Source organism: Xenopus laevis, chromosome 1S, assembly GCF_017654675.1.
Source record: "Xenopus laevis strain J_2021 chromosome 1S, Xenopus_laevis_v10.1, whole genome shotgun sequence".
NCBI classification, from domain to species: domain Eukaryota; kingdom Metazoa; phylum Chordata; class Amphibia; order Anura; family Pipidae; genus Xenopus; species Xenopus laevis.
Genome location: NC_054372.1, coordinates 129,435,247 through 129,463,228, shown reverse-complemented (window position 1 = coordinate 129,463,228; position 27,982 = coordinate 129,435,247). Strand labels below are relative to the sequence as shown.

The following is a 27,982-nucleotide window of genomic DNA, read 5'->3' as shown; positions in this document are numbered from 1 at the left end:
TTGCTGACTGGCATTGCTTGCTACAGCCAAGTTTATCATCTACAAGGACTCCAATGTCCTTTTCCATAATGAATTTGCCTAGTGCAGTCCCATTAAGGGCAGGGCCACTCCTGCCATAAGGCAAGGTGCGAACCTTGCCGCAGGCGGCAGCTTGTGGTCAGTAACAAGGGCAGCAAAAAGCCGCCTCTTGTAACTTTAAGAGCTAAATTTCTGGGTTTTAACCTGGAAATTCAGCTGTGCTAGTGTAGAGTACGCTATTGGCTTGCTTTGATGCAGTTGTTTTAACCGAGGAGAGGGAGGGTGGGGGGCGGCCTCAGGTGGCAGAAGCCCCAGGATGGCCCCTGATTAAGGGTATAAGTGGCCTGCCTATTTTTACATGCCAGGTGCATGACTTTACATTCACTGTATCAACATCTTATCTGCTACGAGATTGCCAGTTTGTCAAAACCCTGTTGCCAGGATGCCGCATCCTGGATGGAATTCATTGTGTCATTCATCTGCAAACACTGATACATTACTTACAATACCCTCCCCTAAGGACTAGTTAATTAAAAGTGGACACAATACCGAGAACCTGGGGGACCCCACTAAGAACCTTAAAACTCCAAGTAGAGAATGTACCATTAACAACCACCGTCTGTACCCAATCCTGTAGCCAGTTTCTTATCCATGTGCAAACGACTTTATTAAGCCCAAAATATCTTAGTTTACAAAGCAGTCGTTTGTGGGGCACAGTATCAAAATCCAAATAGATCACATCTACTGCTCCCGATGCCCAGCATCTTACTTACCTCATAGCAAATAATAAAATAAATATCAAATTTGTCTGATATAACCTATCCTTCATAAAAAAGGAAATAGGTACCAGCATTCAAGGTGATTCAAACAGGGGACAATCCCCTTGTGTGTTAATTACGTCACTCAAAAAACACAATGCTTCAGGGCGTTCTCAAACCAGAATTAAATTCAAGACCAAAGTGGTGCTAGGCAGAAGTACTATCCACAGAGCCACCATGCTGCTCACATAAAATCATATTAGATGGGTATATAATCATGCAGGAGAAAAAGCATTTCTATGGGTATATTTGCATATTTAAGGATTTAGACGCTGCCATAGTATTTTCTTTGCCAAATGAAATATCATACAAATGGCATTATTTTACATCAGCTGTAGAGTGGCAATCCAATGTTTCTGACTGTGATAAAGCAAATCCACACCTTTCACTGCTGCTAATAATATATTAGTCTTGACTATTAAATCTGCCAGCAGAACTACCACCGCTGTTGCATGCAGAAAATGTAATTAATTAAACACATTCCAGTAAATGTAAAGGAGATCTTTCCTCTGTCTTCATTATCCAATGTTTGTAGCATTCCTCTGAGCAGGTTCAATAGTTCCACATATGACGGATCCTTCATAAGTTAATGGAGGTTAAAGACTTTTGTGTGGTTAGATTTGTCATTCCAGGAACAGGAGAAATACCTCAGGCTATTTGGCAGTGGGCAGAGCAGTATGACGTATGCTGGGATTAGGATCTTTTTGCAGGCTTTGCAATATTTTATTGCCTTTATAGAATTTATAGAATATTCTAACTATATGTGTAATTCAGATCATAGCTAATGCCCTGCAGATGGGGCCCATAGATCCTTTGAAACAGCCCACTTTTACTACCCCATTGTCCTGGATATAGTTCATTACACAACTGTGCAGTGTAACATTTAATAGCGTAAAGCATCTGTTGATGTTGAATTTAGGCGTTGGAAAATTGTAGATTTGGGAAGCACACACAAAAGCAGAATAACTGCAAATTAATCTTTTATTGTGCGTCAACACAACATGTTTCAGGCACCAAGGGCCCTTTTTCAAGTGACACACATTTAAAGCTATTTGTAAAACCATTTGCTATTTAAAGCAGCATTTGCTTAACTTCTTCATACTTTTTAAACAATGTTTCAAAAGTCTTAGTTCCCCAGCAAAGAATGGTCTGTTAATTATCTGCTTGTCTTACATTGTATCAGCAGTCTGAGCCACAAGGGCAGAGAATAGAAAGGGACAGACAAACACTGCTTCCAATAGCAATACATGTACAAAGAACTTAAAAATTATATAGAATTTGTAATGTATGTATATTGCAAAGTTGCTTGGAATTATGTTTTATTTTATTACACAATTTTTTACATACTTCTTCTCAAAGTGCTTTCACACCAAGTAGTAAATGTAATACAACTACGAAATAAAAATAACTGAGCAAAGGGAATTTAGGGGGGTTGTCTTATTCAGTGAGTTGTGCAATATTCACTGCTGGTTCTTGGGTATCTAGGGCAGATATTATGTACAACATGGTGCACTATAGGTTTGTTGGTAATCTATGTTTTCAGAAATTCACAATGTAATACAGTACCTTTTCTCATGTTTTAGGTCTTGTATACAACAACTTGCAGTTAGCAATAAATGGGCACTAAACAATGTTAAAGCTTAGGCAATGAGAGTATAGCATGCTAGTGTCCAGACTGGCCTGTGACGTTGGTAGAACAGCGTCACTGCACAACAGCATGCCCCAACAATACCTCCTTCTAAGACAAGAATTATTGTTGAACTGTGCCAGAAAATGGGTTTGTTTACATTACAATATCTGTGTCTAGACATGTTGCAGGAACAGTGCCAAAAAAAAGAGGATGATGGTGCAGAACAAAGGAAAAGAAATAGGTACCAGTAAAACACTGGAAAGAGACGGAGATGCAGAGAAAGTGAAAATATGGAAAAACTGGCATGGGATAATGGATATAAGTAAGTCATACAATCATTTTTAATGTGTCTTATAGGCCATCAACAGTACTGACTTGCAGCATTCTATGGTTCAGCAAGATGGATTCCAGATGTGACCTCCATACACATCTCTGAATTCAAACAAACTCCTCTGCTATCAGTCCAAGGACTGTCAATATCAAAAGCATCCATTAACACATCTTTTCCTGTCTCAGCAAACAAAAATGGTGGTCACGCCTCCTCTTCCTGTCCATTATATTGAGAAATGTTGCCTTGGCCCCAGTTAGGGAATTCCGTCTTATTCCCAAATTATTAGCCAAGATAATAAAGGTTTGGGATAGGTGATTTTTTCTCTTTCTCCATCAAGACCCAAACAATGTAATGATGCAAAGTTTCTTCTTGCTTCTCTGATCACTTTTGCAATTCAGATTATTATTTCTTTTTTAGCAGATTCTGAGATATTAGTAATTTAAGACTGCTAATACCAGGCTATTCACTCATCAATTCTCTTTTAAAGTTAGTGTGTTAGTGACCTTAGTATTAACCAACAATGCAGGTTGTGGAGAGATAGTTAGGACTCCTGTCGCTCTAGGCCAGAGATCCCCAACCAGAGGCTTGTGAGCAACATTTTGCTCACCAACCCCTTGGTTGTTGCTCTTAGTGGCCTCAAAGCAGGTGCTTACTTTTCAATTCCTTATTTGAAGGAAAGCTTTAGTTGCATAAAAAACAGATGTACTGTCAAACAGAGTCTCCTGTAGGTTGCCACATAGAAGCTACCAGTAGCCAATTACAACCCATATTTGGCACCCCCGGAAACACTTTTTGTGCTTATAATGCTCTCCATCTTTTTTTTACATTTGAATGTGGCTCACAGATAAAAAAGGTTGGGGACCCCTGCTCTAGGTGGCTCTACTTGTGTCCAAACATGCTGCTTCACTTCCACTTGATTGCTTGTATACCTACAAATGAAAGGGAACGCTGGAGGTACCACTCCAGCAGGCCCGGACTGGCAATCTGTGGGTTCTGGCAAATGCCAGAGGGGCTGCTATAAGGTGCCATAGAAAGTCAGTATTTAGTGGGCTGGTGGGAGCTGTTTGGGCCTCTATGTGGGCTGATTGGACCTCTGTGTACCTGAAATGCCAGGGCCTATTTTAATTCTCAGTTGGGACCTGTACTCCAGACACAGTGCTCTCAAAGACTTGCTCCCAGTGAATCGGATGCAAACACTGTTTTGATATTTTGCATCTGTTTAGATATTTGGAATGGGTTACTATTCTATTTATTAATTATATATATATATATATATATATATATATATATATATATATATATATATATATATATATATATATATATATATATATATATATATATATATATATATATATATACCCCCCCTAAATATGACTCTTATGGGTGATATATATGGGTAATGGGTGATATATATGGGTAATATATTGTCACATGGGCTATTTCAAGAACTTGCAATACATCAAGACAGGGAATATTCTTTATATTTGGGGCTGATGTTAGGTGCATAGTATATGCAGTAAAACAAATGTATCTGTGCATAACACAATTGGCTATTGAATGATATGTGCAACTGTATTAGGTGCAACTACAGTATTTTTACAATGTGCCCAATCTTCATTCCTCACTTATTGGGGATATAATGCAAGTGCTACTAAATGCCGCTGTGTATCAAACTTCATAGAATCTTTTTCTATTCCATTCTGGTAGGGGTGATAAAAAAAAGAGAAGAGGGAGAAATATAGGGTGAAGCCTTACTGTAAAATGCTGAGAGGGAGTGGCTGAACACTGTGGCTGAGTGGCTGAACACTGTGCACTTGAAGGGGATCAGACACAAAGGGTACATTCCTTAGCATTATACAAATATTGCTGCTTTGGATGAAGTAACATAGTAACAAAGTAACATAGTAACATAGTAAGTTAGGTCAAATTTCGAACTCTATTTTAACTGCTAGTTGATCTAGTAATCACTCACAATATGAAGAAATACAAAACATACTAAAATCATGCTGGGAATATGAGGGGCTAAAAGGTAAATCTGCTAACAAAATACTAGGGTCATGGCAACAGGCCTTTGCACTAACATGCCATTTGTCATTCTGAATACTCTTCAATTGTTGCTGGATCTGAATCTGCTATTTTTGATGTCTACTCTACTCAGAGTTGGTATTTATTGGCAATGGCAAGACATGGGAAGGAAAGCTATAAAGAACATATATTTCAATTCACATTTTTTTTTAGTTGCTAGTTTCTAATTGGGTTTTTTACCACAAGTGTTGTTGTCATTGGGCCTTGTAATTCATTTATACTCTCCAATGCTTTGTTATGTCCTTTATTATTTTTATTTAGCTTTTTTGTGGTAAAGTGGTTTAGAGCTTACTTGTGCCTCTCCTGCCACGAGGAAAAGTAAGAGCTATGCCTTGGATTGCAGAGTGCAGCAGTTTCAGTGTCGGACTGGAACACCAGGGGCCCACCCAAAAACCTTAGACCAGGGCCCACCATAAAACCTTAGACCAGGGGCCACTCTCAGTACTATTATTTTTCATCTCCTCAATCAAACTCTATTCTCCTAGTCTGTTTTCTTTACATACTATAATCAATTATTCCATCTATTTAGCCTCTTTGTTCTCATAGAAATAGGGAATGGCCATGAAATAGGCCAAAAGTTTAGCAGCATGAGGGCCAACTGACACATTGGCCCATCGGGAGTTTTCCTGGTATCCCTGTGGGCCAGTCCGACACTGAGCAGTTTAGCAGGGGTGCTTGCCCCTGGTCACTTTAAGAGCTGAAATTTGTGTCACTGATATACACCACTGTACACAAACTAAACCTTATTCTTACATTGTTTTGACACTAATAAAGGAATTGTTCAGTAAAAAAATAAAAACTGTTTTAAATAGATAGGCTGTGCAAAATGAAAAATGTTTTCAATTTAGTTAGTTATCCAAAAATGTAATATATAAAGGGTGGAGTGACTGGATGTGTGACGTAACAGAACACTGCTTCCTGCTTTTCAGCTCTCTTGGTTTCCACTGGTTACTAGGCAGCAACCAATCAGTGACTTGAGGGGGGGGGCACATGGGTAGGGTTGCCACCTCATCCCTTTAAAGGAACAGTTCGGTATAAAAATAAAAACTAGGTAAATAGATAGGCTGCAAAATAAAAAATGTTTTTAATATAGTTAGTTAGCCAGAAATGTAATGTATAAAGGCTGGAGTGACTGGATGTCTAACATAATAGCCAGAACACTACTTCCTGCTTTTTAACTCCCTAACATTGAGTTAGTCAGCGACTTGAAGGGGGGCCACATGGGACATAACTGTTCAGCAGAGTCCGACTGGTGCAGTTGGGGCCCACCGGGTTGTGAACCTCGGGGGCCCAGTGCAAATGCGCAAAAGCTTGTGCGCGTGTGTGAATGACAGACGCACTGTGCACATGGGCGAATGACAGGCCCAATGTGCACATGCGCAAGTGGCGAGCAAACATCGCTGCACAACTTTTCTTTCCTTTCAGGGGGGCCAATCTAGGACCGGGTCCGACACAGCTGTACTACAGGTATGTACTACAGGTATATTAGAAACATTTTTTTTATTTTGCACAGCCTATCTATTTACCCAGTTTTTATTTTTATACTGAACAATTCCTTTAAAACTGGACACATATGGAATACACAGACATCCAAAGGAAGGACGGCACTCCAATACTAGGAATAAATGTTTATTCCAAACACATACAAGGATCCAACGTTGGATCCTTGTATGTGTTTGGAATAAACATTTATTCCTAGTATTGGAGTGCCGTCCTTCCTTTGGATGTCTATGTGAATTCTAGCAGTGGGGACGCTGCGGACTGAGCACCCGTTTGAAGCAGCAAACAGGAAGTGTTAAACTCGGAGCGGTTCTTTTTTCGTGATATGGAATACACAGTCTGCATGGCTAATTAGCAATTCATTTAGATGCATGATGCATGACTGCACATAAATTAGTTCTGTCTGCAACATGCATCGAAAGGAATTGCTAATTAGCCATGCAGGTTGTTTGTGTTCTGTTTTTAAGGGGTGAGGTGGCAACCCAATACATGGGTCATTCCTGTTTGCTTTTGAATCTGATTTGAATGCTAAGGATCAATTGCAAACTCACTGAACAGTTATGTCCCATGTCCTATTGTGATACTAAACTCTATAGTTAGTATAGGTATGGGTATATAGAATTTTAATTAAAAGTAGGGAGGGGTGTGTGTATGGATGCTGGGTTTTCATTTGGAGGGGTTGAACTTGATGGACTTTGTCTTTTTTCAACCCAATTTAACTATGTAACTATGTAACTATGTGGTCCCTGTACTCATTTTTGGCTAACTAACTATATTAGAAACATTTTTTAGTTTGCACAACCTATCTATTTAACCCGTTTTTATTTTTACACTGAACTGTTCCTTTAAATTTGTACCTACGTTGATAAAAAGAAAATGAAAAAAAAATTTGCTTTCCAATTTTAAAATTTATGACTTACATTACTAAATGCACCCTTAAGATTATTCATTACACTATGACTTTCATTACCTTACTTACATTATGGCTGTATGCCTTCACCATTGCTATATGAAGGATAGAGGCTTTGGCTTTTCCTGTATTGAGTTTTTTTTTTAAATTTCGATCTGTGTCCCTTAATGAATTGTCAAGTGCAGCTCATTCTTAGAGACCTCACAGCAGAGATTACCTTTTTATCTGTTAATTCTGCCTGTACCAGTGCCTACAATCTGCTTTGTTTTGTTCACTCCGCTTATGCTTTATAAAAGTGTTTTTGTGTGCCAAGCATATTTTGTGTTTCCCAGTCTACTCCCTCCTTAGTCCCTACTACAAAAACTAGACCATTGACCCCTGTGTTGTGTCTCCTTGGTTGTTATTCTGAGTACGTTTTTTGCTTCTGTGTGTAACAGCTATTTGAGGGGGCACCTGCTATTATTCCGGAATTTTGTGAAATAAAGTTTTATTGGTAATAACATGGAAAATTCATCTATTTCGACACTTAGCACATTGCACTTGTAGTAACTGAGTCCTAACTATATATTCTATGTTTTTTCCCAAATAACATGGAACTAATTTTTTGTGCTCAGGCAATAAATCATTAATCAAATATTAGGGCATATATTAAGAGTAAAACATCTAAATAATTATAGCTAGCGCTCACAACAGGACACAAAGTTGAGCAATCTATCAATGTAAATAATATATGAAGACTAGCCCTTAATTGAAAAATCACAAAATAAAGTAATGGACAATTTTCCAATAAGCTTTTGGTCAGAAAGCCCAGTAGTTAATCCTGTGACTTTCTTACACAGGACTGAATTGTGACGTAACATTATAACACAGAGTTTCCAGTTCTTAATAAAGTGAGTTTGTTTCCCAGTTACGCCCCCATATTTTGCAAGAGGCATTTAAAACGAAGAACGGCAATGCACTTAAAGTGCCCTGCTTTGTAATAAATTTCATAAGAAATGTGCACGGACCGACCTAATTTGCACTTCCTTTTTGTGGTAGTGGTTATTTTTGCTGTAAATGATGTAGGGTTTAAGATCTGTGTTTAATAACCCATCAATGCAGAGTCAGCACAGCGGAGCTCACGGGCGCCATCTTCACCGCTTGGGGAAACTTCAGTAAGTAATCACCGTATCAGCGCTTGTGCAGTTGTAGCAAGTGCGGGAGGGAACAAGGAGGGGCGACTATGGAGGGTAGGGGTATAATTATTTGGGGGGTTGGTTCTCCTTTACGGCAACTGAAACATTACATTGAAAAAGAAAACAGTAGAATTGTTTTTCAACTGGGTTTCTACTAGCACTACTACCATCAGATACAAGGTGCCATCTTTGTAACAGAGATAATAAAGCATATCATATTTACAAACATAAATAATTTTTAAGTTAAATTGGGCACTTGGGGATATTTCAGTATAACAGAATTGCATTGGGATCTGGTCCAAAAAGGAAGAAAGATTTCTTCCCATCAGACCAGCATAACAACCAGTGTGCAAGGTAATTACACTGGCCTGCAACGCAGTACCAAAGTTATAACATTCTTGGAATAATTTAGCACTTAGCAAACTTCAATCAGAAACAATATGAGTCCTTCACCTGCTGCGTCTAAGATGCATCTCATGATGTATGCCCCCTTCCATTGTACTAAGATTGGCAGTACAAAGATAATTTGATATCAGGCTAATGCCCTCTTTGTCAGCAATTACTGGGGGAAACAATCCTTTTAACATCACACACATCATGAATGAGCTGGGGGTCTGCATTTTCTTGAAAAAAATTGCCCATGGACAGTAACCCAGTGCAACCAAACTAATTATTGCATTTATTGTTCTACTTGTTTACTGATAAAAGTCAATCAGTGATTTTTTTTAGTGTCTCAGTGAAGGATTGACTGATTGATGATTACTTTCAGTGCTTAGCCTGCAGCTGGCTGAAAAAAAGCTAATCGCTGATTGGTTGCTATACTACCCAGGAGCAAATTTGCCCAGTGTTTACAAATGAGCCCCGGTGTATTATGTTAACCATATACTGTCAGTTTTGACTGTTGACCAAGTCAGAAGCATATACAGTAGGTCCATTTAGAAGATAAAAATGATCAAGGCTGAAACCCCCTGTTTGATGACAGCTGCATGAGGCAGTGCATGGTTTATATGGTATACAGACTATATATTTATTATGGTCAACAGAATACTGACCCAATCAACCATGGGTACCTGTGGAAGTTTTCCCTCCATGGCAGCATTCATATCACCGTTGCAGATAGCTAAAAAGTGGTGAATATAACAGAACCTTATGTCAATCTGTAGCACCCTAATGTAAGAAAAATGTGTATTTATTACAAGAACCAGAATTTTCTGACTCACTGAACCATGGGTACCTAATGTCTCTGTGACAGCATTCCTGACACCCATGTCAACTATGGGACTGAACGCATTTGTGTATGTCCAACTCGGAAGGGCACAAGAAATAATAATAATTTTTTGTTTGTGCCAGCATGGTTTTATGTGTAATAGATCTTGCCAGACTAACTTAATTTCTTTTTATGAGAAGGTAAGTAGAGACCTCAATTCTGGGATGGCAGTGGGTGTGATTTACTTAGACTTTGCTAAAGCATTTGATACAGTGCCACACAGGAGGTTACTGGTTAAATTAAGGAATGTTGGCCTGGAACATAGTATTTGTACCTGGATAGAGAACTGACTAAAAGATAGACTACAAAGAGTGGTGGTAAATGGAACATTTTCTAATTGGACCAGTGTTGTTAGTGGAGTACCGCAGGGCTCTGTACTTGGTCCTTTGCTTTTCAACTTGTTTATTAATGACCTGGAGGTGGGCATTGAAAGTACTGTTTCTATTTTTGCATATGATACTAAATTGTGCAGAACTATAGGTTCCATGCAGGATGCTGCCACTTTGCAGAGTGATTTGTCTAAATTGGAAAACTGGGCAGCAAACTGGAAAATGAGGTTCAATGTTGATAAATGCAAGGTTATGCACTTTGGCAAAAATAATATAAATGCAAGTTATACACTAAATGGCAGTGTGTTGGGAGTTTCCTTAAATTAGAAGGATCTAGGGGTCTTTGTAGATAACAAGTTGTCTAATTCTGGGCAGTGTCATTCTGTGGCTACTAAAGCAAATAAAGTTCTGTCTTGCATAAAAAAGGGCATTAACTCAAGGGATGAAAACATAATTATGCCTCTTTATAGGTCCCTGGTAAGGCCTCATCTGGAGTATGCAGTGCAGTTTTGGACTCAAGTCCTTAAGAGGGATATAAATGAGCTGGAGAGAGTGCAGAGACGTGCAACTAAACTGGTTAGAAGGATGGAAGGCTTAAATTATGAGGGTAGACTGTCAAGGTTGGGGTTGTTTTCTCTGAAAAAAAGGCGCTTGCGAGGGGACATGATTATACTTTACAAGTACATTAGAGGACATTATATACAAATAGCAGGGGACCTTTTTGCCCATAAAGAGGATCACCGTACCAGAGGCCACCCCTTTAGACTAGAAGAAAAGAACTTTCATTTGAAGCAACGTAGGGGTTCTTTCAAGTGAGGTCAGTGAGGTTGTGGAATGCACTGCCGGGTGATGTGATGGCTGATTCAGTTAATGCCTTTAAGAATGGCTTGGATGATTTTTTGGACAGACATAATATCAAAGGCTATTGTGATACTAAGCTCTATAGTTAGTATAGGTATGGGTATATAGAATGTAATTAAAAGTAGGGAGGGGTGTGTGTATGGATGCTGGGTTTTCATTTGGAGGGGTTGAACTTGATGGACTTTGTCTTTTTTCAACCCAATTTAACTATGTAACTGTGTAACTATGTAATGTGTATCTATGTTCTAAAGATAATTACTCACTTTATGTTCTGGATTCTGATTTAATTTAGTGCCAATCTCTTCCTCCTAATAAATTCTATGCAAAGTATATTATAGCCACATGCTTACTCACAAACAGGCAATTACGACAAACACACACACATTAATGAGTAATCCCAGTAATTAGTGCCCTATAGCATCACTGTACATAGGTTGTATGTTTCCCATCCAATTGAAAGGGAAGTGGCTGCTCCTAGACCCAAAAAGAACAATCTTGTTTTCATCAGTCCACAAAATGTTGCGCCATTTCTCAAAGTCAATGTGTTCCTTGGCAAAATGTAATCTCTTCAGCACATCTTTTTTTCAACAATGGGACTGTCACGGTAGGCACCCAACACCAGAACAACACCCTGGTCTCGGCTCGTGCTTCACCTGTAGTGTGCCCGCCTTTGGCTTCGGGAGGAGCCCTCAGCTACTTGGATGCCTCCAGGACTTAAACGAGAGGTGCAAGGCCAGATGTTCTGGATAGGCAGAGGGGTACGACTGTTTAGGGAGAGTCTTTGGGCAGAAGGTTGTAGTACAAGGCGTTAGGCAATAGAGTAGTCAGATAAGGCCGGGTCAGAGGAAGCAGAGAATAAGTGAAGTCAGGCAGGCAAGGGTCAAACCAGGAAGTCAATCAGAGGGTTAAGTAGAATCGGAGTCGGTAAACAGACAAGGGTCAGGATACAGAGAGTAGAATCGTCAAAGCCAGGCAGGGGTCACAACAGGGATCAAAACAGGTTCAAACATATTTAGCTTAAAGCTCAGAAGCACCAGGAACAAACTCCTATAACGGGCAAAGATTCAAAACCTGAATGTCCCTTTAAACATTTTAATTTTGCGCCAATTGCGCGCTGACGTCATGACACCAGCGCGCATACGCCTTTAAATAGGAGAGACGCACGCGCCTTAGGAAGGAAGAGGATTGCGTGGCGGGCGTCCCTGCCGAGGGGGGCGGCCGGCGTCCCTGCCGAGGGGGGCGGCCGGCGTCCCTGCCGTCCCCCCACTAGACCACCGTGTGATTACCCCTTATTACATTACCCCCCCTCTAGGGGGGGCCACTGGACCCCCAGGTCTCTCAGGAAACTTTAGGTGGAACGGTTTCCTGAGGCGGTCAGCTCTGATGTCACTAACTGGAACCCAAGAGTTCTCCTCAGGGCCGTAGCCCTTCCATTTAACTAATATTGAAGCTTATCTCAATCAAGGAGCTCTTGGATTTCGAAATCAGACTGACCTTCAACCAACACTGTGGGAGAAACAGATTGTTGACGGACTTGTGAAGCTGGTTTTAAAAGGGAAACATGAAAAGAGTTAGAGATTTTGAAATTGTCAGTTAGTGTGAGACGAACGGACGAAGGGTTGATTATTTCAATGATGGGATATGGACCGATAAACCTAGGACCCAACTTGAGAGAAGGGACTTTCAACTTAATGTTTTTTGTAGATAACCACACAGAGTCTCCTACCTGATATTTGAGTGGCTGTAGCTGCAGAAAGAGAGTCATGCACCCCAGACCAAATTTTTGCTAACTGTTTAACAGAAGAGTTGACAGAGGGTACAGGGGACAAAGAGTCAGAAAAAGAAAATGCTTTGGGATGATTAACAATAAAGAATGGAGATTCACTAGTGGAAGAATGAGTTGCATTATTGTAAGCGAACTGCCCAGGGTAATAGCTCAGCCTATGAGGATTGATTGTCAGATACATAACACCTTAAAAATTGCTCAAGGGATTGATTAACTCTTTTGGTTTGACCGTTAGTTTGGTGGTGATATGCAGTAGAAAATTATAATCCAATACCAACCAAAGATCAGAAGTCTTGAACTTTGAAACAAATTGTACCCATCTGTCAGAAACAATATTGACCGGAAAACCATGTAACCTATAAATGTTAGAAATGAATAACTCGGCTAAGGTTTTGGCAGAAGAGAGGTGTGGGAGGGAAATGAAGTGGCTCATTTTGCTAAACCTATCCACCACCACCCAAATAACAGTCTTCCCCGAGAGGGAGGAAGAGCGACAATAAAATCCACCGAAAGATGGGACCATGGTCTGTCAGGGATTGGGAGTGGCCTTAACAAACCCTGTGACAATTTTTTAGAGGATTTAGACCTCTAACAAATAGGACAAGAAATAACAATTTTCGAACATCCTGCTTAAAGGAAGGCCACCAAACATTTCGGGAAAAAAGGGACATAGTCTTAGCAATGCCAGGATGTCCCGCCATTTTGGAATTATGGGCTTCATTCAAAACCTGTTCCCTCAAATCTTCAGGAACAAATAATCTACCCGAGGGAGTCACTACAGGAGCAGATGATTGAACAGAGGATAAGAGAGTGGCAAGGTCAGATCCCAGAGCTGCCACAATTAACTCACCGGGAATAATAGGAATGCACTTACTCATTTCGGATGGATTGGACTCAAAACTTCTAGAGAGTGCATCCCCCTTTGTATTTTTAGTACCAGGCCTGAAAGTAAGAGAAAAATTAAATTGGGTGAAAAACAAGGCCCATCTAGCTTTCCTAGGATTCAGTTGTCTAGCAGATTCAATATACAGCAAATTTTTGTGGTCGGTAAAGACCGTAATCATATGCTTAACTTAGCCCCCTCCAACAGATGATGCCATTCCTCAAAGGCCCATTTAACAGCCAACAATTCTCTATTCCCAATATCATAATTAGCCTCAGCAGGCGAAAAATTTTTTAGAGAAAAAAGCACAGGGATGTACTTTGTTGGTTGTTGGATGCCTTTGAGAAAGGACTGCCCCAGCCCCAACTTCCGAGGCATCGACCTCCACAATGAATGGAAGCAAGGTGTCAGGATGACAAAGAATGCGGTCAGACCCAAATTCTTTTTTAAGGGTTTCAAAGGCTTGGATTGCATCGGGAGGCCACATACTCGGATCTGCACCTTTCTTTGTTAAATCTGTGATAGGGGCTACAATAAGAGAGAAGTTTTTAATAAATTGGCGGTAGTAGTTAGCGAAGCCTAAGAACCTTTGGGTCGCCCGTAAAGAAAGAGGCTGGGCCCAGTCTAGTACCGCTTTAACCTTCCCAGAATCCATTTCCAGACCCTTACCAGAAATATTAAAGCCCAAAAATTGGACAGATGAAACCTCAAAAATGCATTTTTCAAGTTTAGCATAAAGGTAGTTTTTCCTTAGCCTGAGTAACACTTCCTGAACGTGTCTACGATGATCACACAGATTAGAAGAAAAGATCAGAATATCCCGGAAGATGTCATTGCCAAAATCTTGGAACACTGCGGGGCGTTACAAAGACCAAATGGCATTACCAGGTATTCGTAGTGGCCGTCCCTGGTGTTAAAAGCCGTCTTCCACTCATCCCCTTCCCTGATACGGATGAGGTTATAAGTACCTCTAAGATCAAGCTTGGAATAAATTTTGGCATTTTTAACCTGATCAAAAACTTCAGAAATCAGAGGAAGGGGGTAACGTTTTTTTTATGGTGATCTTGTTTAGACCTCTGTAGTCTGTACACGGACGAAGACCCCCATCTTTTTTCCCAACAAAAAAGAAACCTGCCCCAGCAGGGGAACAAGAAGGTCTGATAAAACCTCTTTCTAGGTTTTCCTGGATATATTCTTTCATTGCCTGGGCTTCAGGCAGGGAGAGAGGGTAAGTTCGACCACGAGGGGGAGTAGACCCAGGAATAAGATCGATTGGAAAGTCATACTGCCTATGTGGGGGTAAGATCTCTGCGGCCTTCTTAGAGAACACATCAGAAAAGCTTGCATAAGCTGCAGGTAACCCCTCAAGGGACAAGACTGCCACCACCGGAGGAAGGCAAGAACCCTTACATTTAGGGCTAGTCCACACGGGGAGATAGCGACGCGTTTGCGGTCGCGGCGACAAAGCGCCGCGACAGTCGCCGCGACCGGCGCAGGCGACAGTTTTGTATGGGCGCCTATGTAAAAACACCTGTGCTAACCACACGAGGCGATGCGCTTTTCAACAGTCGCCTGAAAATGCCTCGCCAGGCTTTTTCAGGCGACTGTTGAAAAGCGCATCGCCTCGTGTGGTTAGCACAGGCGTTTTTACATAGGCGCCCATACAAAACTGTCGCCTGCGCCGGTCGCGGCGCTTTGTCGCCGCGACCGCAAACGCGTCGCTATCTCCCCGTGTGGACTAGCCCTTAGAACCCCATTGGAGAATCTCCCCTGTTACCCAATCTACATGTGGGTTATGTGCCTGAAGCCAAGGTAACCCTAAAATTAGAGGGGAAGAAGCACCCTCAATAATGAAAACTGCTAGTTTCTCAAAGTGTGAGTTGTTGGAACACATGGATAGAACTACAGTTTTCTTGTTTACCAGGCCCGAACCTAAAGGCTTTTTGTCCACCACTAAAATTCTCATAGGAGGGCTAAGACAGGTTAAAGGAACATTAAACCTTACAGCAAAGGCAGCATCCAGAAAATTCCCTTCCGCCCCAGAATCCACAAAAGCAGAGACCTTGACAGAACCCATAGGCCATGTTAATTTAACCAGTATCATAATCCTAGAGGAAGAATGGGGAGAGGAAACTTCTGCACCCAAATGGAGCTCCCCTTCTCCATTTAGGCTTGGAAGTTTCCCGGCCTCTTAGGACATAGATTTAGAAAATGACCCTTTTCCGCACAGTAAATGCAAAGACCCAAATTTTGCCTACGGGCCTTTTCCTCAGGAGTTAGATGGGATATGCCCAGTTGCATAGGTTCTTCCTGAGGCAAAGGCACAGAGGGAATAGGAGGTTTGACATTAGTAACCACATTAGGAAGGAAAGACTTAACATTGGAAATCCCAGAATGAAAAGAAGTTCCCCTCTCACCCCTTCTCTCCCTCTGTCTTCTATCTACTTGGATGGCTAGAGACATGAGGTCACCCAGGTTAGTAGATAGCGGGTAAATTACTAGGCTGTCTTTGACAGAGTCTGAGAGCCCTATCCAAAACTGGCTACGAAGAGCCATGTCGTTCCACCTAGTTTCTACTGCCCATCTGCGGAACTCCCTGACCCTGTAGCAAGGGTCATTATGAACCTCACTTTTTCTCCGCCAGTAGTGAAAGAGTGGGGGAAAAAGCTGAGGTCAAATTTGCATGCCTCTTGGAACACAAAGAATTTAGATCTGTCCCCATTGAACTTATCGGGGAACACAATCTTGGGTTCATGGGTTTTAGGCACGTTACCCATCATGGCAGAAGAACTCACAGCAGCGGCCATAGGAGGGGTGACTACTGGAGCTGGAGACTGAACAGAAGCATCCAGTCAACGAGTCAAATTGTGAAAACCTTGCATTAGGTAATCTTGCCTCTGCTCATGTTCTTCCAGGCACTGTAACAAAGTGGTGAGTAGCGCATCAGTGGTGGAAGTAGCAGCGGCAGCAGCAGCTTGACCTTCTTTGTCCATGGCCCGTTATAATGTCACAGTCGGCACCCAACACCAGAAGAAAATGCCAAGCACCCTGGTCTCGGCTCATGCTTCACCTGTAGTGTGACCGCCTTTGGCTTCGGGAGGAGCCCTCAGCTACTTGAATGCCACCAGGACTTAAACGAGAGGTGCAAGGCCAGATGTTCAGGATAGGCAGAGGGGCACGACTGTTTAGCGAGAGTCTTTGGGCAGAAGGTCGTAGTACAAGGCGTTAGGCAATAGAGTAGTCAGATCAGGCCGGGTCGGGGCAGGCAGAGAATAAGTGAAGTAAGGCAGGCAAGGGTCAAACCAGGAAGTCAATCAGAGGGTTAAGCAGAATCGGAGGCGGTAAACATGCAAGGGTCAGGATACAGAGAGTAGAATCGTCAAAGCCAGGCAGGGGTCACAACAGGAACCAAAACAGGTTCAAACAGATTTAGCTTAAAGCTCAGAAGCACCAGGAACAAACTCCTATAACGGGCAAAAATTCAAAACCTGAATGTCCCTTTAAACATTTGAATTTCACGCCAATTGCGCGCTGACGTCATGACGCCAGCGCGCATGAGCCTTTAAATAGGAGAGACGCGTTGCGCACCTTAGGAAGGAAGAGGATCGCATGGCAGGCGTCCCAGCTGAGGGGGCGGCAGGCATCCATGCCGTCCCCCCACTAGACCACCAGGGTGAGTACCCCTTATTACAGAGACTTTGTGGGGGCTTCTTGCCAATAGCTTGGCTTCACATAGACATCTTCTAATTGTAACAGTACTCACAGGTTACTTTAGACCTTCTTTGATCTTCCTGGAGGCGATCATTGGCTGAGTCTTTGTCATTGTGGCTATTCTTCTATCCCAGGAGTGGCCATACTTTACTAATGCAAGGTCTACTTTTAGTGATGCTGTCCCATTATGATCTACATCCATAAAAGCATTGTTAGCATTCTGTTCCATGGAAAATATTATTTAAATGTTGGTTTATGAGAAAATGTATATTGCTATATTTAACTAACAACTATTTCTTATGTAACCGTAACATAATAAATATGTGAATCATAAGCATGAAACAGGAGTGTGGTTTAGACAAGCTGTTTGTTGACAGTGTCTTGAGATCTACTGATCACCAGCTAAAGCTCTACTGGGAGATCCCAATTTACCTTTTGGGCACCCTGTTCTATCCATTTGAATGGGAGTTTTCCGTCACATCTTTCAGGTTTTGGTTGCCATTTTAAAGCATTTGAGCTCATTTTAGCTGAGCAGCATCTCATGTTCTGCACTTTATATGTTTTCCCCTCTCCAATCAACTTTTTTTATCAAAGTATGCTGTTCAAAGATGAACATTTATTAAGCCCATATGCAAGAAAGCAACGTTTCGAGCCTACCAGGCCCTTTATCAAGCTTGATAAAGGGCCTGGTAGGCTCGAAACTTTGCCTTCTTGCATATGGGCTTAATACATTTTCATCTTTGAACACAACTACAACCAGACTCAGTGTGCTGCTTGCTTTTTTCTGGATATTGTTTTGACCCAGTGACAGGAGTGGGTCTCACAGTACAGCACCTGGCACTACAAAAGTGTTATTTGGGAAGGTGAGCTCTCCACATAATTGAGCCTGTTCTTCTGAACAATGTCTGGAACGACCAATTTTACTCATAGAGAAATGCACTATATCCAGCATGCACAACATTTGCTGCCTTCCTTCCTTAAAGGGGAAGGAAACCTAGTTGGTGCAAAAACCCTCCCCCCCTCCCGTGTGTTGCCCACCCTCCCTCCTCCCCCTGGCCTACCCGTCCCGCTGGGCAAATGCCCCTAACTTGTTACTTACCCTTCTGCGCAGGTCCAGTCCAGGGAGTTCACAGACGACATCTTCTTCCACGCGATCTTCTTCCTGCTTTGACAGACGCATGCGCAGTAGGAGCATTTCGCCGGTACGATCTACTCCGCATGCGCCAAAAGTACATTGTGACTTTTGGCGCATGCGCAGTAGATCCGTACCGGCAAAATGCTCCTACTGCGCATGCGCCAAAACGCCGTTCAAAGCAGGAAGAAGATCTCGGGAGGGGGGAGGGTTTTTGCGCCAACAAGGTTTCCTTCCCCTTTAAATAAGGGCCGTAATTGACACCAGTTTTTTCACAGAATGAATGACCTCGCTAATTGAACTCCACACTGCTATTATTTGGAAAAAGGTATTATTTTGAACACTGTTATTATTTTGAACAACCTCAATTAATGATTCAATTTCACAGAATAAGCAACATTACTGTTGGGTCTGTTGGTTTTCTATTACTCTACTACACCTTCTAGTAAATTATTTCTACCAAAAACAATGATTTGAACACCACTGTACCTCTGCTGCCTTCTCTCACTCCAACCCTGTGCATCCAGAAGCAGCGTAAGTGAGCAGATAAGATACCTGGGTAGGGTTGGTGGCAAGTGGGGTGGGCTGGTGATTGGAGGGGGGGGAGCATTGATGACCTGGCTCTAGCACCATAATCTGATGACTAGATATATAAGGACATTAGTCTGTGTGCCCTGTCTGTTATTGAATATTCAAAGTGAGAATCAGCTGCGACTAACATTGCACCAGTGTGTGTTATGTACAGTATATGTATGGATATTGGTTATGTACTGTATAGTTTATGCAGTATGGATGCAAGCTGAACTCACAATTGGCTTGTTTCAATGGAACTGTGAATGGTGTAATTTCTGGTGTTGTATTGGAAATGGTGATTCATAAGTTGCATGTCAGTGGAATATGTAGTAATAACTCCTCAGGGCAGGTGTAAAGTCTAGGGCTCCCTTGTTTCCTTGTACACCAAACCAGAAGCAACAGCACCTTGGTGAAAGGCATTAATATACAGAAATGTGCACTGATCCATGTTGAATACCTTCTATTAACCACCACAATATACTGTATACATTGTTAATCATTTCACAGTAATCCTTCACAAAGCCCTAAAAACACACAGGCCACTGATACAACTGGAGCCATTTACTAATGAGTGAAAAGCAAAGTGGTGAAATCAAGACTGTAATCGTCTTATAAACACTGGGCACTAACTTATAATAGGTAAAGACCAAGCAGTATAAAACAATTATAAAGTTACAAAATATATACTTATCAAATAATCTCTAGTGTTGCCCAACAAGGGAGAAAGTTGTGCCACTCTACCATGTACCACATGGTATGGTTTTTGTCTATTGTAAACAAGTGACCAGAATTAGTGAGTGTCGGAACACCCAGTTATTAAAGAGATACTGACACCAGAAATTAAATCTTTTTTTACATCTATCATAATATTGTCTTTTCATGCTATCTATAATTTTGCCATAAAAGTATTTACAGATGCTTTTACATTACCCATCTGCCCCCCCCCATGTTCCTCTATGAGGGGCTGCCATATTTGTGCAGCAGTAGCCTGTTAACATTAGAAACTCTAACTCACATGTTGTGAAGGGACAGTCAGGTTGACAAAACAGTCCGGTTTAGGAACTTCAAGTAACAATTACTTACAGAAGCAGCTCTATCAGTGAAAAAACATGAGTTTTAGGTAACTTTTGATGTACGTTAATATTTTGAATAATATTTTTTAATGTCAGTATCACTTTAAGGTATGGGCATGTACAGGTCACTTAGTTCATTAACTGGTTGAGTGCAGTGCAGTGTATTAATATTGTAGATGGGGAGGAGATTGGTCTCCTCTCCCAGCACTTGGGGGTGCCAAATGTTAGGCACCCCGAGTGATTGTAGTTACTTACCTGAAACCCCGGGCCAGTGCACCCATCAGCAGAAAACTGCACCGGCCCGGGGTTATACAATTAAGCGATCCTTTTCTTCTTTCTTCAAATTTCCCGGGGCAAACCCATGCGCAGTTGAAGAAAATAGCCGACTTTTTAGTTAAAGTTCGGCATTGCGTTCTACTGCGCATGCACAGCCACGCGAAAAAAGATGGAAGTGGATCGCTCCGTGGTGCTCACTTGTATAAACCCAGACCGGTGCAGTTTTCTGCTGATTGGAGCACCAGCCTGGGGTTTCTGGTAAATCAATACAATCATTTGGGGTGCCTAACATTTGGCACCCCAATTGCTGCAAGCCTTTCCTTCACCTTTAAGTGTTTTTAATGTTTTGTACCATAAATTACTTGTAGGCCATTTATAAAAAAAGACAATACTGGTGCAGAGTTATGAAGCCTTTTTTTGTAATTATTGTGTCATCCGTAGTCATGGCAAGGGCCAGATGTAATAGATTCTCCACAGGCTGCTCCCCTTCTCTTCTTCAGGCATAAATGCAAAATGTTGCCAAAATCCTCTGCATCTGCCTGTATCTGAGCAGAGACAATGATTCCCAGTGCAGGCAGAGCAGGAACAGCAGATCCGCAATCGTATGGCCCTAGCCTTATGCATAGCTCATGTAGATTATAATTACTGATACTGATGCTATGCTCTTCTTTTGTGTATTTAACATAAAACTGATGTGACAGCCAAAGAAACAACTTTTACAGTGTTAGCTTTACTGCTAGATTTAATTGTAAAACATACGAATCTTTACAGACACGGCTGTCTGCCGCCTCGTTGGATGATCTCTACCACTTTCAGTGCATTGTGTAAGGGAAACCAACCATTTATTATCAGACTTATATATTTTATAGAACTCTGTTAACCCACCGGTTGAGTGAATGGGTCTGTGTAAATTACTGATGTTTTCTCACATTCTGATTGAATTGTGTTTATTCTCTATAGAATTCAACTATTTCAGTTCTCAGTTTGCCGCAGTCTCAATGTGGATTCAAATCATTATGAGTATTGTACTTGGCACATCAGATCTTTAAAATGATTATACCCCACTGGCCTCAGAAAATCAGAAAGCTTTGGTGAAGCACTTTGTTTATTAAACCGAAGTATGTGATTGTTTGGTTACCTGTCCTATGGGGATTCCTACACCTGTTTCTCTCTGTAAGCATATTACTACATGAATAATCGTCTATGCACCTGTGAGTAAGGGCTGATTCACCAGGAAGTAGTGCCCAGGGTGTATGCAGTTCTACAAGGGTGTAACGTGTGGGAAGGCATCGCCACCCTCTTCCTTGCTAGGCTTGGTTACTTAAGGCATAATTGCCCTATAATAATGACTTTAATCTAGAATCTTGACTACTCCCAAAAAACACTTAGAAGCCCAAACCCAGTCAATTGAACATTGTCACAGATTCCATAAACCCCAATTTGACAGTCCCTCCCAATAAAAAAAAAAAGTTCCTTATGTGACAGATGAAATGAAGAAAGAATTGAGGAAGGATAGTAAGTTAGGGAATAGGCAAAATCATAGACATTCCAATTTGGGAGTTATGTGAAACTGGCTTGTCTACATTCAGGTACTAGACAAACAGAACTCTTGAAAAGAAGTGAAGAAGGAAGTTAATTACAAACACTTAGGGTGGCAGAATAATAATGACGCTACAAACAGAATAAGTGTTAGGTCAGATTGTCCTTGGCACACTTTATTAAAAGGCTTGGCCTAGCGTTTCATTCTGGGATTTCTACCTGGCCAAAGAGAGTTTGCTCAATAATTTAAAAGGCAAGATAATGGGACATGGTTACATTCATAATTTAATTAAATTTTTCAAGATCCCTAAGATTTCTCAGATCACAGTTGGTTAAAGCATAAATACAATACCGAAATAAAAAAAACATTTTTATAAATACAAGGTGAGTTAACAGTGAAGGGGCAGATTTATCAAGGGTGGAATAGTAAATTCGAATTTTCGAGTTTCAAAATTCACACACTTCAATTTTAATCCCTTTAATCAAATGTAAATTTGAATGTAAGATTTATCACACCTCAACGATGGAAAGTCCTAATTTGAATATTTGCCACCTAAAACCTGCCGAGTTCATTTACAAGTCAATGGCACAGGTCCGTTGAACCATTTGGAGATGTTACTAACCTTCCTGACATTCGAGTATTTTTTTCGGAGAAAAACTCGATTCGTAAGAATTGAATTTGATTAGAATTATTGGGTCTGAACCATCCGATCGAATATTCGACATTCAAATCTTTTGTTAAATAACCTCCCAGGCGAATTGTGGGAATATTCGAATTAAAAAAACTCACATGAATTCGAAATTCGACCTTTGATAAATGGGCCTCTAAAAGTTAAAACAGTAGAGCAGATTACAGAATATTTGTACACATTTTTGAACTGAATCTTAATAAAATAAAACTGGACAAAGCCTTTCCTACTTATGGTTTTGTTGAATTTTTGACATGATCACCTTAGAATTTCATATATTAAATAAGAGACAAATGGATTGTTTTCACTTGAGGAAGAAGGGCTTCCAACTCAGTCCGTGCATCTGCCTTCTCACACAGTGGATTACCTTGTAGATGGAGCACTGACAGGTGAGGACAGCTGGAAAGTGGTTGGAGATCAGACACATTCTTTATTTCTGAGGAAATTTGCTGAGGAAAACCATGGGATATAAACACAAAACAAAGAGGAAGGTGTTTGTGGATCCCCAACCTTTTTTCCCCGTGAGACACATTCAAATGTAAAAAAAAAAAGAGTCGGGGAGCAACACAGGCATGACAAAAAGGGTCATAGGAAGTACCAAATAAGGGCGTTGATTGGCTACTTGGTAGCATTATGTGGACTGGAAGCCCGCAGAAGGCTTTGTTTGGTAGCGCACATGGTCTTTGTGCCTTAAAAACTTGCCTATAAGCCCAGAATTCAAAAAAGAGCACCTGATTTAAGCCACTGGGTGCAACACCAAATCAATGTTTGCACAGAATGCCACAAACCAGTAAAATGTTATCACTTGAAATTAGGGCTGCACAGAATCCACTATTTTGGATTCGGCCAAACCCCCGAATCCTTCACAAAAGATTCAGCCGAATACCGAACCAAATCCTAATTTGCATATGCAAATTAGGGGTGGGAAGGGGAAAACATTTTTTACTTCCTTGTTTTGTGACAAAAAGTTACATGATTTCCCTCCCCACCCCTAATTTGCATATGGGGGATCCCTGGTGCATCCCTACTTGAAATTGTAACTGAAACCCACCTTCTTTTTGAAACAAGTCTTTAACTTATGCATTAACAAATTGCACATTATCACACCCTTGTGTAAGCTTTAACATCTTTGCTTTTGAGGTAAAAAAACCCACCGTTCATTTCCAGCAGCCAACTTCACTTAAAGGTGTTCACATGACTAATCCCTTTCAAAAGCCAAAAGAGTGATTCAGGGGAAGAGTGCTTAAATGAACCCAAAAAGGTAAAAGGGTAGGGTATATAGCACTTATATGTGAAGGCTAACGCATCTATTTTAGGAACAAGATTTGCCATCAATGAGAAATGCTGGAGGTGCATGTTCTAAATACAACGTATGGGTAGTACTTTTATTCTGCAGCACTGGCCATCTAAGTTCAATTCTGGACACTCCATGGAGTTTATATGTTCTCCCTGTTTTTGCAAGGGTTTCCTCTGGGAACCACCTAACACCAAAAACATACAGGCAGGTTAACTGGCTCTTTATATAATTTTACTTATGTGTGTGAATGTATATATATATATATATATATATTTATTTACACATACGCTCATTTTGAATTTGAAGCCAGCAACATGTTTACAATAAGTAGGGACAGAGACAACAAAAGGCTGGAAGAGTTGTGTAATTGTACAAGAAAACACCCAAGAAACACCCAGTGGAACATCTCACCAATTGGCAACAGGGCTGTAATATGATTGAGGGGTACACCAATCTGTGAAACACTTGCAACAATTTAAGAAATAACATTCCTCAGCTTACTACAGGTATGGGACCTATTATCCAGAAAGATCATAATCCCGGAAAGGTACAGTAGTCTCCCAAAGAGGCCATTATAATCAAATAATCCAAAATTTTAAAAATGATTTCCTTTTTTTCTGTAATAATAAAACATTACCTTGTACTTCATCCAAACTAAGATATAATTAATCCTTATTGGAAGCAAAACCAGCCTATTGGGTTTATTTAATGTTTACATGATTTTCTAGTAGACTTAAGGTAAGGAGATCCATTATCCGGAAAATCCCAGGTCCCGAGCATTCCAGATAATAGATCCCGTACCTGTACAAAGAATTTGTGGATTTCTCCAGTATATAATATCATAAAAAATTCAGAGAAATCTCTGTACATAAGGGACAAAGCCAAAAGCCAGTAGTGGATGGCTGTGATATTTGGGCTCCCAGACTGCACTGCATTAAAATTAGACACAATTTTGTAGGGGAAATCATTGCATGGGCTCAGGAATACTTCAAAAACAACTATCTGTGAACACAATTTATTGCTGCATCCACAAATGCAAGTCAAAGCTCTACCATGCAAAGAAGAAACCAATATAGCATGATCCAGCTAAGCTTATTTAAGGTGGAATGAGGCAAAGTGGAAAACTGTCTTGTGGTCTGACAAATAAAAAATGTTAATTATTATTGGAAATCATGGATGCTGTGTCCTTTGAACTAAAGTGGAGAAGGATGTTCTGGCTTGTTATCAGCATCTGTGATGGTATTGGGGTGCATTAGTGGTATGGGTAGCTTGTACATCTAGGAAGGCACCATTAATGCTGAACAATATATACATGTTGTGAAGCAACATATGCTGCTATCCAGACAACATTCTTTTCAAGGAAGGATTTGATTATTTCAGTAAGATAATGCCTATTACATTACATAAGTATTGCCTGCTGACTGGTCACCCACAGAAAACATTTCGCTCATTATGAAATTAAAAACACGACAAATGAGACTTGAACTGTTGAGCAGCTGAAGTCCTTTGGGAACTGTGGAGATATATTGCTGTAGTTCACTTTCAGAATTTCAGCAATGGGTCTTCACAGTTCCCAAAGGTTATTAAAAGAAGAGGGCAACACAGTGGGAAACATGCCCCTGTCCCAACTCATTTGGAACGTGTTGCTGGCATCAAATTTAAAATAAGCAAATACAAAACAAAAAAAATCTCAGTTTCAATATTTGATATGTTGCCTTTGTTCTGTTTGAAAATAAATATTGGGTTTAATCATTTGCAAATCATCCCACTCTTTTTATTTACATTTTACACAGTGTCTCCAGTTTGTAGAAACAAGGTTGTGCTGAACTGGTCATTTACATGATAAACAATTAATGATGCCCATCCCATAGGCCTCAGTGGAACTAGGATGCTCTCTCTTAGGTCCAAGTGCAATAGAGCACACTCTGCACAATATAATATTCCTTTGTCAGGTGCAAATGCAATACACTAACATGCTTATTCCTGAAAATCTATGAAGCTTAGAAAATGTATCCTAGCTTTAGTTTAATTATGTCAGGACATTTTAGATTGTAAGCTCTTCTGTGCAGGGCCTCTTGTATAGGTTTTTGGTTGTTTCTTGTATGTAATGCATACACCCATTTAGTATACAGCATTGTGGAATATGATTTATTATCATTAATAATATCGTTAATGATAATGATTATGTCTCTGTTCCCAAGGGCATTCTAACTTGTGACTGCCAAGTCACTACACAGTAGCTTTCCTGAGGGTGTGTCCCCACAGAAAAATTCTCAACGTACAAAAGAATTGTTCCTGAGCAAAGAGCAAAAATGGCAACACCAAGTTATTGCTTTTGAAAATGGCATCATTCAGACATGGGAGAACATCGTTTTAGCTTTAAAAAAAAATCATAATTAATTAGTATACCAAGTGGCCCATACTTAGAGATACTGACATTAAGTGATATTAAACTCTTTTTTTACATCTTTCATAAAATTGCCTTTGAAAGCAACTTATAACTTTGACATAAAGTATTTGCACATTACCTCTCTGATGCCCCATGTTCCTCTATGAGGGGGCTGCCATATTTGTGCAGCAGGAGTCCATTAGCATTGGAACCTTTAACTGACAGGCTGAGATGGGGCAGTCAGGTTGGCAAAACAGTCAGGTTTAGAAACTTCAACTAACAATTGCTTACAAAAACAAACCTCTCAGCAAAAAATTATCAACATGACCTATACGTAACATTTAGGGGCCGATTCACTAAGGGTCGAATTTCGAAGTTAAAAATACTTCGAAATTCGACCCTCGGATTGAAATCCTTCGACTTCGAATATCGAAGTCGAAGGATTTAGCGCTGATCCTGCGATCGATCGATCGAAGGATTTTCCGTCCGATCGAACGATTAAATCCTTCGAATCGAACGATTCGAAGGATTTTAATCCAACGATCGAAGGAAAATCCTTCGATCAAAAAATCACAGGCAAGCCTATGGGGACCTTCCCCATAGGCTAACATTGACTTCGGTAGCTTTTAGCTGCCGAAGTAGGGGGTCGAAGTTTTTTTTAAAGGGGAAGTACTTCGACTATCGAATGGTCGAATAGTCGAACGATTTTTCGTTCGATTCGTTCGATTTCGTTCGACTTCGAACGAATTTAACCAATTCGATGGTCGAAGTACCCAAAAAATACTTCGAAATTCGAAGTATTTTTCATTCGAATCCTTCACTCGAGCTTAGTGAATCAGCCCCTTAATGTACATTCATATTATAAAAAGTTGTTTTTTTGTGTCAGTATTACTTTAAGCTACATGTTTAGCTCTGTATTTGATATTTCATCAGCTATTGCCTTGGTATCAAGATAAAAAAGAATTTTACAAGAAAATTAATAATATATTGTTCCTGTTGGAGTATAGTAGGTTCTACAGGTATGGGACCTGTTATCCACAATGCTCAGGACATGGGGTTTTCCGGATAATGGATGTTTCCGTTATTTGGATCTTCATACCTTAAGTCTACTAAAAAATCATGTAAACATTAAAAAAATACAATAGTCTGGTTCTGCTTCCAATAAGGATTAATTATATCTTAGTTAGGATCAAGTAGAATGCACTGTTTTATTATTACAGAGAAAAAGGAAATATTTTTTTAAATAATTGGATTATTTGATTATAATGGAGTCTATGGGAGATAGCCTTTCCATAATTCAGAGCTTTCTGGATAACGGGTTTCCAGATAACAGATCCCAAACCTGTACTAGAATAAAGCTAGAATTCTTCTAACACACAACAGACTGGAAACACTTTAAAGTGATACTGTCACTAAAAAAAATATTCTTCAAAGTATTAATGTACATTAAAAGTAGCTCATGTTGATAATTTTTCATTGATAGGTCTTTTTTTGTAATTAATTGTTACTTGAAGTTCCTAAACCTGACTGTTTTGCCAACCTGACTGTCCCTTCTCAACTTGTTAATTAGAGTTTCTAATGCTAACAGACTACTGAAGTTCAAATATGACAGCCCCCTTATAGAGGAACACGGAGGATCAAATGGGTAATTTAAAAGCATCTGCAAATACTTTTATGGCAAAATTAGAGATAGCATTTAAACACAAT

At 40.4% G+C, this 27,982-nt stretch overlaps 1 protein-coding gene across 2 annotated transcripts in view; it reads right to left on the bottom strand.

Annotated features, from left to right (window-relative positions):
- Positions 1-22,044: 22,044 nt before the first annotated feature.
- rabggta.S (Rab geranylgeranyltransferase subunit alpha S homeolog) overlaps positions 22,045-27,982 on the bottom strand; it is a 30,898-nt gene continuing 24,960 nt past the window's right edge. For both annotated transcript variants that reach the window (XM_018243892.2, XM_041580171.1), the window contains one exon: positions 22,045-23,025. In XM_018243892.2, coding sequence (XP_018099381.1) covers positions 22,868-23,025 — 158 coding nt within the window. In that variant the 3' untranslated portion in view covers positions 22,045-22,867. The remainder of the gene's footprint in view (positions 23,026-27,982) is intronic.